At 44.8% G+C, this 13,470-nt stretch overlaps 1 protein-coding gene across 1 annotated transcript in view; it reads right to left on the minus strand.

Moving 5' to 3' along the window:
- The window catches only part of LOC133130155 (histone deacetylase 9-like), a 111,898-nt gene that overhangs the window by 54,077 nt on the left and 44,351 nt on the right, over positions 1–13,470 (minus strand). Inside the window, 7 exon segments of the mRNA XM_061244510.1 lie at positions 421–716; positions 719–836; positions 3,201–3,418; positions 3,755–3,965; positions 5,397–5,519; positions 8,236–8,351; positions 9,444–9,575. Of these exon segments, the coding sequence (XP_061100494.1) occupies positions 421–716; positions 719–836; positions 3,201–3,418; positions 3,755–3,965; positions 5,397–5,519; positions 8,236–8,351; positions 9,444–9,575 (1,214 nt within the window).

The raw sequence follows: 13,470 nt of genomic DNA on the forward strand, positions 1-13,470 counted from the left end.
AGCTCAAAAAATATTGTTTTTTCAACCACATTGCAGACTGTTATTCTCAACACATAAGCATATAATACAGTCAGTACTCACAATAAATCCATATAAAATTAAATCTCTGGGAAATATAAAGAGGTGAAAATGCACAAGTGAAGAATGCCTTATCCATTTGCCTATCTTGCATGGCTCTACTTTGATCACAAAGGTTTATATTCAGTCAGAATAATTAGATCAGTCAGGACTGTTCCTCTCAAAGATGATAGGGTGCTGCACATTCTCTCCTTTTCACATTATATACAGAACATTTAAACAACGATACAGAGATCACTACACAATATCACCAACGAAAGCTGTCCAGGGGCCAGGAAGGGGTGAAGAAAGTCATGGTTTTTGTGCGCAGTAAAACCCTGTGTTTCAGGATTAGAGGGATTGAGTGTTCCCTGTCTGTCTGCTGCAGTGTCTGAGTGTGTGATCTCTCGCTCTACTACGCTTCATATGATGGCCCTGATCACCAGCCTCTGGGCGAAATCTTTCCCCTTTACCTGGTGCAGGTAGGCGCTCTGCGTGGCTGCTGTGCTCTGATTGGCCAGGCCCTCGTCCTCGCTGTCGGGGGGCTCGTCTTTGACCTTGATGACCCCCGGGTGAGAGCCCGGGAGCTCTCCATCCGAACTGCAGCTGCTGCTGATGCTGCTGCTGCTGCTGCTGCTGTGGCTTTGGCTGCCGTTCCGGATGACTCCACTAGGGGGCACCCTGTCCTCCTGCATAGGCTGCTCCTTAGTGTCCTCTTCCTCAGACTCCTGCGGGTGGGCATTGGGCTGGCGGAGCTGTTCGATGGACTTTGACAGCAACTGCGGAAAGAAAAGTCATGTTTAAAAAAAAATGTTTAACGGTGGTGATGAAATCCTGAAAGTAGGTAATGTGAATCCCATGTGCACAATGCATATTTTAATGGATTGTTTTACGTTTTGCATTTTTTACATTACATTACATTACATTACATTTTCAGAAAGGACTGATGTAAAATGGTAGTCTAGGGCATTGAAGGCTCTTGTAGTTGGAATAAATTCTGGTAGTAGACTTACTGGTAGTATCCTCAGTAAGAGATGTATCATAGATTTAGCATACCAAAGAAACTTGTAAATGTAGAGTTTTTCCTATACTCAAATAGGTCAGGGTTTAGGTGTAAAATGAGCTCTGATTAAGTCAAATTCTATGTTTTTAAGGCAGTGGTTTTAAAGCCCTTTGGCTGTGAGGTAGGGGGTTGTGTGCCAGTAAATCTGTAAAATAATATCACCTCTTAAAAACCGCACCTTTTTGTCGTGCAAAAAAAGAAAACGGGAGTAGACAGGAATGATCTGGTGCTGCACTTTTCTCCGTTTTCAGGAAATGAAAGTGTGCAGAATTTGCCGCAGCTCCAGCACAGAGTGTGTGCTGGGACGGGAAAGGCATTAAAACAAGTCACCGTGTAGCGGGGAGCGACATCAAAGCAGTGCGTACCTGCCTGGCACAGCAGGGAGCGGCAACAAGAAAACGCTTTGGCCCCAAAATACAGCACAGAATTACCTTATATCTCCAGGCATTAGTAAGTGCTTTTTATAACTCCTTTTAAAGCCATAAGCTCTTGTAAAGTTGCATTAGCTCCACCTGACACTGCAGGTAAAACATTACTAAATGCACCGGTGCGCTTGTTAATGCTCAGGCTCAGAATTAATTGGGGTAATGATTCAGAGATTCCTGCTGGTAAACAAAGGAAGCTAATCCCTGATTAGCAGACATTTATAACACACCTTCACAGAAGTGTTCTGCTGTTGCCCATGGTAACAGCACTCAATGTAGGGCTCAGCTGTATTAGGGATTGGTTCCTTGTGGACAATTAGGTTAATGCAATTCAAAATAGCTTTCACCTGCACAACAACTAGAGCTGTTTTTCATGTCTAAAATAAGTGCTACACAAGGCTCACGGAAGCCACACTTTTTATCTTAAGGTTGAGACAGTAGCTCATTTGTGTGCTGATATTTACAGCATCATAAACTTTATTCATTTCGCACATAAGTGAATGATGTGAACACAGTCCTCAGATGTATAGTTCTGAAGCATACAACTGAAACTACTGCTGTTTTCTGCTGTTGTGCTGTTTTGGGCTTTGCTTGTTTTGGGCTTTGTCAATCATTGAATAAAATACGACCACCAGTGTTCTTCGTTATTCATAATTCATATTAAGAACTAGTAAAGCTCTAGGAGTACAAAACAAGTTAAATTTGAGTACTTAAAATACACAAGTCAGGGTTTAAAGGGGGGTACGAGGGGCTTGTGCGCGACTGAATTATGCCAGAAGTAAACTTAAAGTAAAAAGGGAACTGGAACAGCGATCCATGCCAGTCAGGGGCAGTGTGCTGTGGCTGCTGTTTGAAGTGTCTATCAGAGAGCTGGGGGATCATGTTCCCTACGTCTCAGCCTACACCAGCGCACTGGGACCCATCCACTGGTGCGGTCGCACAATGTGGCCTTTCACCACTTCCGCCCTGTCCGATACGGGCCTCGCACGCTCAGAACAGAATAATTACGCTCAACGTGCCGCTCGGACCTGGGGGTCAAGGCTGCCGGCGGACAGAAACACAAATATTGCCTCAGAAGAACAAAGACGTGCATTCTGTGGCCCTGTGGCTCGTTTGAACTTGACTGAATGCGATTACACGGGCCTGGCATGCCCGCGCTGGAGAGGCCTCTGCCTGTGATAACAGAATTAGTGCGAGGGCAGCGTTTCCCAAATGTTTGAAGCTAGGCCGGATTTCTCTTAATGTTTAGGCGAAAGTGTGCCTTTCAGATTCAAATGTCACCACCAATCCGCATGAAGCCACCTTCCAGTTCCACCTTTGTGCACAATGTTGTTTATGCATCTGGAATGGGCAGCACAGACATTTTACCCATTTTCTTGTGCAGTCCATGGATAAGTTGAAAAAATATATATATAAACAATAGAAAAAAAGGGTAAATAACTAAACACAATATCACAAACAATAAGTTGCATAACACTGCAACAGGTCTCTGACTTTTCCCAAAGGAGACATTACTTCAAATGGTACTATAGGCGATACAACCTACAGAAGAGATGACGCAAGAAAGTGATGAATTGAAATTGTGTAAGTGTGACTCGGTGAGGGACCAGATGTGTACGGCTGCTTGTGTGTAAGCACCACACGGGGCCTTGTACCTTGTTGATGTGGACCTGCTGCTGGTACTGTTTCTGTTTCTCCAGGAAGTGCTGGTGTTGCTGCTGGATGACCAGCTGGGCCAGCGTGCTCTGGGGCAGCGGTGCTGACTGGGTCCGGTTCAGGGGCCGGTGTCGGGGGAGTTTGTGCCTCACGCTGGAGGCCGGTCGCTCTTTCATGGCCAGGGGGGACTGTGGAAGGACAGGGGTGCTTCCTGGGCCTACATGGGGAGATGAAACATTAGCAGTGAGTTGTTATCATTCATTCCAAGACACTCTCCCAAAGCCACAACTCTCACTCTACAAAGGTAAGGGGGTTATGGCTATCTTGAATATCATCTCTAGCTAAGGGCCAGGGCATTTTATCAAGGCATTGAATGAATAGGGGGTAATGCTTTTGAAGGATCTAGTCTAGAGAGGAACTGCCCTTAACTTCTCTGTTGATACTGTTGTAGCAGGTCTAATGAGCTTCTCCCTTATTCAGACTAACCCCCAGATCTCTGGGAATACTATGGACAAAACCCCACTGTAGGGAACAGAATATCTGTGGGACGAACCAGAGGAGAGAATCTTCTGCTGCCTCATCTGCTCCTTCAAGAGGAGGTGCTGCAGGAGAGCCTGGTGGCTGCTGTTGACCTTGGTCTCCAGGGCGACGGGGGCCAGGCCGGGCTGAAGGGGCACGGTGCCGAGGAAGTGAGCGGGCAGAGCCGGTCGAGCAGCCGCCACGCTGCCACCATCTCCCTGCTTCTCCTTCAGGGCCAGAGCAGCCTGCAGAGAGACACGAGGGACTTACTGCACACGTCAAATACAGCAGAGAGACAGAGAGGGGGGGGGGGGGGGTGAGCGGGGGAGAGACGTTAAGAGAAACAGAGAGAGGGTTGAGACATCAACAGAGTGGGGGAGAGACAGAGAGAGGGGCGAGTGGGGGAGAGACGTTAAGAAAAACAGAGAGAGGGGTGAGAGATTGTGAGAGGGGAAGAGAAGGGTGAGACAGAGAGGGAGAGAAAGATAGAGAGAGAAAGGAGTGAGACAGAGAGAGAAAAATAGAGAGATAGGAATAGGACAGAAACAGTCGTGAAACACAGGGAAAAGAAACAGAGTCAGATGAGGCTGCTTCTGCCTTTAGCGCTACTTTAACTTGGCTGTGTGCTGGAACTTCAGGTGCAATATTGACGTGTCCATCACAGGAACGAAAATCTAGCTGCATGTTTAAGTATTCTTCTTATGCAAGAGATATGTCACACTGAATAAGTCCATCTGCTAACTAAATTCTTAAAAGTGTCAGAAATGTTTTTTATGCGCAATTCCATTTGGTGAGTCATGTATTACCAACATTATCTGTTGTTCGTTCTGTAAACACATTACCATATACCGCAATGCTATTAGTCTTTTCCTGGAAGAATATATTACTGAATATATTCTTTGATTGTATAAGATGAAGACTCTCAGCACATGTTTATGCTCAGCTTTAGAACAAGTAGTTCTGTATGAATATTCAAAGTAACACAAAGGTTGTAGTTTGATCTGTACAGGTGAAAGAGATCTTATTTAAGGTGCCCTGTGTCATTTGCATAATTTTAACTGTACATTGAGGTGCAACACAATGTAAATGTTCAAACAGCATTTCCCTTACATACTACTGAGAGGGGGAATCTGTTACATAAATGTGTCAGAAAAACTCAACAAGTCAGGAAAACACCAAACATGATTCATCACCTGGAATTGCTATCTGAAGTTGCACTTAGGCAAACAATTGCTTTAGCTTTTTAAACAGTGGTGATGAATGAGGTGAAAGAGGAAGATAAGAGTGTGGCTGACTCCAAACCTGAAATACATTATTTATCCAGCACGTATGAAAAAATCCCTTGGGGTCAAAGGTCAGTGCCACTAAGCAATATATTAATCCAGGGGGCTGCTGATTGGCATGACTTTCAACAGGCAGCATGGAGCACTAACCCCGAAGCCTGACCCAAACCGTATATTTTGTTTGTGTTGCATGTCACAAGACTTTCACCCATTTCAGCACCTGCCCTGCTGTATTTTATTTTGTCATACAAGGATTGCAGTCATATTCATCTTGGCCTCCATATCATTTATTCCTAATCGAGCAAATCATTTTGTATTTCATATAAAATATTTGTTGGAAAGCCTTTTCTATTTGGAGCCTGTAGGTGATGAGAGAGGAGCGTGGAGACTCACGTTTATGGGGGAGGATACAGCCGGCAGGCCCAAGGTGATATTGGGCAAGGAAGGAGATGTGTAGAGACTCAGCAAGGTCATCGATTCCTCAGGCTTCAGTACTCTCTGATGTGTGGGCCAGCGCTATGAGAGAGAGTGTGTGTGTGTGAGAGAGAGAGAGAGAGAGAGAGTGTGTGTATGTGAGTGTGTGTTTGTGAGAGTGTGTGTGAGAGAAATGTGTGTGTGTGAGAGAGTGTGTGTGTGTGTGTGTGTGTTAATGAGAGTGTGTGTGAGAGGGAGAATGTGCGTGGGAGAGAGAGTGTGTGTGAGAGAGAGAGAGAGAGAGAGAGAGAGAGAGAGAGAGATTCAAAATACATTGAATAGGAATCATCTTATTGTACAGTTCCAGGCTGTTTTCTCACAGTTCTCACTACTTTATTAGTATGTACTGACAAAGAGGTGATATGGAAATGCTGGACAAGAGACATTCAACCGGCACTGCAAAATGACAATATAAAATAATGGAAGTAAAACTTCTCCCCAACAGTGGTACGTGTTACTGACTCAGTGTCACGTAACACGGATAGCATAGTAACAGCAGCCCCCTCCAGAGAGGAGTCACCAGGGCACACTTCCTGTGCCCATCGGAGCTGCCGTCCAGCATGTGGTCTTGGGGGACTGTGTTTACTCTTCCTGCCCCCAGAGGCCATTCCGCAATGACCTGCGTGTGGGACATCCGCCCCGTATGTGCCCCGGGGGAGCCTTTCCCCACGGAAAGGGGCACCGAATGTTACAATTCAAAAACACCGTTTGTTTGGGAAACAAGCAGGAAGCACATGGGTGGCTCTTTTTAGGAGGGTTTTTACGCCTGTGTCTAAATAAGAGCTGTCCAGTGAGTTTGCGTTGTTTATTGTCCAATAGTCCTCGGCTATCAGTGCCTGGGATATCGATTAAGCCCACACCCCCCTCCCGTGCCCTCAAACTCCCACTCTCAATCATCACGTCTTAACCAGCGTGTCCTATAGATCTCGCTGGAGGATCATGGGAGAGTAAACAGTGATGTTTTATAAAAACACAGCTGGGCTGTGAAGGCTTCTTGGAGTCGTGTCATATCAGCCATCCCCCAATAATGTACTCTATTGTGGCTGAGGTCCTGGGGGAGGCCTAGCCGGTAACTGAGCCATGAATCAATAGAGAAATGCCCCGGAGGGGCCTCCGGAGCCAGCAGCCGGGGCCCCAGCCAGCGCCCCCTCACACAGAACACGCATTATCGTTTGCACAGGACACGCCTGAACTGATCCTTCACCCACGCGCGCAGCCACGCCGCCATACCAATGAGATTCAACAAATGGCCTGGTCAACAGTTTTTGGTTTGTAAAATATTTCCAGAAAACCAAGGGTTTCCAAAATGTAAATCTGTCCAGTTTCCTGGATGTCCCTCAAACATCTACAATTTTCAAAGAATCTGGCATTTCAGTACAGTAATGTATGACAGTGAATGATGTATTTTCATGACTATAGCCAAGCAGGAGTATTACCAGAAAATTAGTACATGACATCCCTGGAATTATTTTCTGTGAATAAGTTTCAAGACAGTTTTTGCGATAAATGCTATCTTACACGCAGATGGGAATATAACCATCAATGTTTTTGAATTCTTTATATTAGCAGGTGATCCAGAATAGCATTACATGAATTTGTTTGGTAACCACACATAATGGTGGATGAAAAATAAGCATTATAAAGCTTTTATCACAAAGCACTGTAAATATGTTTAAACAAACCATTTTTCTGACATTTTTCCCTGTATCGGGCGAATAGAAAAAATGAAAAAAAATTAATCCCAGATCATTTCAGAGTATCACTTCCTGCTTCCTGTTACAGGAAGCCTATTTTCATGAGTGCCAGATTGGGTTTACAGCAAGCCGCTCTCCTGAGCAACACCACTATTTATATAGATGCTGTTTTTCGCAGTTTTCGTTTTTAGAAAGAACAGACGCTTGCTTGTTGGAAGCTAAAGTAGAAGGCCCTCCAAGATGATCACCCCCCTGAGGATGACTACAATGTTTATTTAAGTTTAATCACATTCACTGATGTCTGCTCCTCTGTCACATGCACAAGAGAAGGGAACAGTTTAAACAAGAAAAAAGGCCAAAAGCTCTTTTTGAATCTGCCAGTTGTGTATGCCTTCATAAAAACATTGCAATTTCATTTTTGTAAACATCTTTGAAAAGAAAGAAATAATACGTTTGTTAGGATTTTACATGTATTGTATGCCACAACTGTGCTATTGTCAAACGTGAGCTTTCAGAACCTCTGCAAAAGCAGAAAAGCTGCATGCGCCCATGTGAAGAGGTAGAATCTCAGAGACATGGGTGTTTTTATTGTCTGCATGGAGAGTCTTTTTCAGTGGACTGTGACAGAGGGAAGGGCAGGGGGCATTATGGGTAACAGTGTTTTCTTTGCTGCAGACAGAGAGCGTGATGAGCAGGATCTCCAAGGAAAAGCAGTTCACTTCATCTCTAAGCACATGCACAGTAAATCTGCGAGTCACTAAAAACTCTTACGGCATTGTTGCGCCATTTGTCGGCCATATGTACTGTATAAGGCCCGCTGAACTGAAACGCAGTTTTTGGTAACCTGTGAAGCTTTTCACAGTGTCATATGGAAAGGGTTGGTCTGATGTAAAAAGCGAGATTTCTTGATCTTACAGGAAGCGCGAGAGTGTTGAGTTTCAGCAGTGGAATGTCCTTTGGTCTAATAATAGCACGGCAGAGTTTTTGCACTGAAAGAAAGGCATCTCTGCAGAGACCACCATGAAAAGGCTGGGGAGGCGGGCAGAGGGAGATGGGTGACGTACCTCGGTCTGAGTGGTGGTGGGCAGGGAGGAGGGTCCGTTTTCAGCTCCCAGGGCACTGGACGCCCCGTTAGGGGAACTGGGACCTGATCCTGGAGCACTGCTGCTTACTGTAGAGTCTGGGGACCAGATCACCCCCGAGGGGAGAGAGGGGAGAGAGGGGAGAGAGGAGGGGGGAAAGGGGGTGTAACTCAACTCAAGATCTCCATAGGCTCTCTAAATATATGCACCCTCTCTATATATAACCGCATGTTCCTCTTTGTTTTTGCATACCAAATGCCTCTTAAAAGAGCACGCAGTACTGTTCTCTGAAAAATCATCAAATAATGAACATAAAATTGCCTGGCAAATATAGTTTTCTTTTTTTAACTTTCCACCACTTTCCACCACCGATTTAGAGTTCCCATTCACAACTGTTAGCCGATTCTATCAGAGTTGGTGCAAACAGAGTTGAGATGAGCAATGTTTAGTAGTGACACAGGAAATACCCCAGAGACTGAAACCCTCCCTCCCCAGAGGTTAATTATGGTCAATTATGCAGCACCCCCCATGTGCTTCAGGGTAGAAGCCTGTGATGAAGCCCCATGATTAAGATTGACTATGACTACATGGCTTTAAACAGGATTGATCAGGATGATCAGAAATGACTGAAAGGGAAGCCCAGCCAGACACCATTGAAAATCATTCTCTGGCCCGAAAATCCTTCACCCAGCACAGTCAGTTCAGGGGGAAAAGATCAGAAAGCCTGAGCGCAGTTACATAAAGGAGTGATTTAGGCTCTTTGAGAGCACACAGAGGACAATGAAAAGCCTCATCAATCACACGGATGGGCCTTCAAACTAAGGACATCAATAAAATGGAGGACTCATATTTTTGTACACATGCTATAATGGTTGGCAGAGACAAAACTATGTTGATCCAACAAAACTATTGTGTCCATATTCAGAAAGGGGGGCAGGGGAGTTTGGTTGAGTCTTTATAATCTTATTTTCAGAATAGCTTCCAAATATCATTGCTCTACTTCCATACACAACATTTTCTGTGCATTTACAAAAGTGGTATTGTGGTTTGGATATACCACCAGTTGACTCTATGTAGGACAGATGTGGGTATAAACTGTATATATCTTACTGTATGCGTGTCTGTGTGAGTGTGTGTGTGTGCAGTATATTATATTGCTCAGTTGTCCAACAGAATTCCATACTGCCTACCTATGAACTCCAGGGTCCTCTTTTTGAAGGGTGTGATGACACTGCCATCTTTCCTCCTCATCAACGGGCTGCTCCTTCTCTCTGCCACCTTCTGTTTCAACCGTGACCGCACTTTCAGGTTGGGCTCGGAGGCTGTGGGCAGAAGACACCTCATTAGGAGGAATCGAGTGATTCGCCATATGGTTCAGCCCCTTCATATCTCGCGCACAGTCAAGCAGTGAGCTCATATATCCAATTCCGACCGGCCCACTTCTCTCCTGTCAAATCAATGCAGGACGGAGTAGTTGCCAATGATGCTCTTTCCTACTACGCTAACGATTGACATAAACAAACGAAAAGCACTCATTTGTGAAGAAAGCTGCTGTTTTTCATTTGCAGTTGTTGAGCATACAGGGAAGCAGGGATCCTGGGGTTAGACCCAGGATTTAAATGAGTCAGGATTGGGACTGGCTCTCTGTCATCTGGAATAAATTAGGTCAAACAACACTGAGCCTCTAAGTGAAAGAGTCCGCTACCTGCCGCCCGATGGCCACAGCCCGATACAGTAGCAGCACTTAAACTAACACAAAAACACGGAGGACGTTCGGGCAGGCCCAGTAAAACAGAGCCCCTCCCCTCCCCCCACCCCGACTCTTAATGGAAACCAGAGACATGGACTCCTACCACAGTCTATCTCAAGGGCTGTGTCCAGGGCTAAACTGATCCAGACCCATTCAAGGTGAAAACACTCTGATCTGGTTCTGCGTTTCAAAATGAGATCAAAGCTATTCCACATCACTGCATTGCCGAAGATAGAGAACCATCTCTGCCCAAAGCGACGGAAAGTATTACTTGACAGATGTGAGTAGGATGTGTTGCAATTAACATGAATAATCGCTGAATAATCATGTGGTTGTTTTTGTCACATTTCAAATCTCACACATTGAATGTCATTTTATGATGGGATTCAGATTTGCTTGATGACAGCATCAAATTAATTCTGTGATGATATTAATTATACAGTACGCAAATATAGATTTGGAAAACATTTTATTCAGAAATTAGCAGGTTGTTCCGGTGACAAATTGCAAACATTTAGATAATACATCACTACAGGGCAAATACTTTAAGCAAGTAAACCTAATATGTAATATGTATCACTTAAAGGACTGTACATTTTAGCTGGATATATCTCTAATTGAATATTCAAAATAGAAACCAGAAATAGTGCTTGAAATTAAGAGAAATGATATCATACTGAAGTTGAAAAAAATATTATTTGTGAAAAACAGGGAAGCTTAATTATTTTACACTGATTGACAAGTGTAAACTAATCAGAAACTCAGATGGGAAAACATACATGATTATACTTGAATTGCTAACGGTGAGGGGTTAATGAGACGGTGTTTGCCTGGGGTAATTCAGCTGCAAGTCAGAAGGGGGCACCGTATCCCAGAGCTCTCTTGAGTTAAATCACGAGTGAGTCAACAGGGCGGTCCCCATCATATTCACTGGGGGTTTGAGAAACTCCTCTGTCATTCTCCCACAGAGAACCTCAGTGTTTCACATTCAGATAGAGTATGCATGACTGCTTCTCCAAAACATCTATCCTGAAGTCTCACTGTAAGCTTAGGGGGACTCCTCTCCAGACAAGTATTACTGTTACTGGATAGAAGTATACCATTTCAAACTTACATAATACTGCTTTTCAGTTACATAATGCATGATTCTGCATTTCAATTAGTTTGGATATCCTTGAGAGGAATTATTCAAAGCACTAGCTCGTACCGTACTGTGTGTTCAGTAGAGGAAAATTGAAGATCATATTTGAAGAACAATGAAAGCAACATATTTTATTCTTTATCATTGCGTAGGAATCTCATCAGGCAGCAAGCGATTGCCATTAATATGAACAAGATTTCATAAGTCTGATATCACATTTGTGATGTAAAGATTTTGTACCTGAACTGTGTGTGCATATGTGTATATGAGAGTGTGTGTTTGTGGGTATGTGTGTGCATGCGTGTATATGAGAGTGTGTGTTTGTGGGTATGTGTGTGCATGTGTGTATATGAGAGTGTGCGTTTGTGGGTATGTGTGTGCATGTGTGTATATGAGAGTGTGCGTTTGTGGGTATGTGTGTGCATGTGTGTAAATGAGAGTGTGTGTTTGTGGGTATGTGTGTGCATGTGTGTATATGAGAGTGTGTGTTTGTGGGTATGTGTGTGCATGTGTGTATATGAGAGTGTGCGTTTGTGGGTATGTGTGTGCATGTGTGTATATGAGAGTGTGCGTTTGTGGGTATGTGTGTGCATGTGTGTATATGAGAGTGTGCGTTTGTGGGTATGTGTGTGCATGTGTGTAAATGAGAGTGTGTGTTTGTGGGTATGTGTGTGCATGTGTGTATATGAGAGTGTGCGTTTGTGGGTATGTGTGTGCATGTGTGTATATGAGAGTGTGTGTTTGTGGGTATGTGTGTGCATGTGTGTATATGAGAGTGTGTGTTTATGGGCATGTGTCTATATGAGAGTGTGCGTTTGTGGGTATGTGTGCATGTGTGTATATGAGAGTGTGCGTTTGCGGGTGTGTGTGTGCATGTGTGTATACGAGAGTGTGCGTTTGTGGGTATGTGTGTGTTTGTACGATAGTGGCCAGCTCTAGTACAGCGCGGCGCCGGTTCTATTTCCAGCCCTGTCAGCTGTGGCAGACAGTCTCTGATCCAGCAGAGCGGCAGCGGGATGCAGACCCCGAGGGTGCAGGAAGGAGCGCTCCTCGCTCCAATCCGCTTCACGCCCTGCCGCCCTGATTGCTTTCTATTTTTACCGCACCGCCACCACGCTCCGCATCAGAATCGGTCACCACGGTAACGCAGATGGAGAGGCCCGGGAGGTGGTCGTTTCATTCCGCGGTCTGCGCACCAAGCGAGCGGCGCGGCGGGGAGCCTCGACAGAGCCTATTTCCAAAGCAGAGAGGGCGAGGCTTTCCAAACCCTTTTTTCTCTCCGGCTTGACAACTTGCACCAGCACCTTAAGTCCACACTGTCCACGCAGACGAAAACAGTGCAACACATCATCGGCTCGCTGCCAAGAGATTGCTATCTGACTGAAACAAAACGTCTATAAATCCGAGCTATAATGAAGAGAAATGGTTCTGGAGACAAACAAGGCTGTTCTTTATGGTTGTTGTACGTGTATTTATTGTATTATGATATCTGTGCTTGATCAGAAATACTCTATAATTTCTATTTCATTTCTGGAAACTTCCACTGAGGGCTGAAAACAGCAGAGAGTTTCTGATTTGATCTTGGGTGTGGCAGTGTGGTGCAGTATTAAAGTAAACGGACGTGTCACCAGAACATTATGAGTTTAGTGGTGCGGTCCCCTCGCATGCCATCCTTGAGCACTGAGGATTTTCTCCAGAGAAAATCAAGCTGTGTAAATGAAGGATACTTTCTTGAAGCATGCATTTTGTAAGTGGGAGGGGAGAAGGGTATCTGCTGTGCAAATGGGTAATTTAATAGTGCTCTCGTGTGTTACATGAGGACAGACTTGGCTGAAACGGGGCCTTTTCAACTTTGCACAGTATAAACAAACCCACTCTGCTCACAGCTGTGCTCTTGATCTGGCACCATTTCCAAACCACAGAAACGCAACTCTCAGAGAGCACTCTGTCCGATCCTGCGCCCAGTCTTCCAAACTCCCTTCTCTCACTTCCTGTTTGGCCCAGCTTCACCGTTTCTTCCTTCAGAAGAGAGGGGCTTCCCTCAAATTAAACTGCTCCACAATATCCATCAGAAATTTCAAAGATACAGCAAGATCATTGATCAAAGGGTTTCAGAGCCATCATGTGTATCTGTGGCACCAATAATCAGAAATGTGATTGCCATAATTGCAAGAGACGGTATAAGTTGATAAGCTATCAACAGTCCTGGAAATGAAAAGTTGCCATGCCTTCCCCCTCATCCCTCTGTGCCTGATCCACACATTCGGGGCACAAAATTGGGTCAGGACCAGAATGAGCTCTTTTTCTTCGTTGTCTGTAAGCTGGG

Source organism: Conger conger, chromosome 1, assembly GCF_963514075.1.
Source record: "Conger conger chromosome 1, fConCon1.1, whole genome shotgun sequence".
Classification (NCBI taxonomy): Eukaryota; Metazoa; Chordata; class Actinopteri; order Anguilliformes; family Congridae; genus Conger; species Conger conger.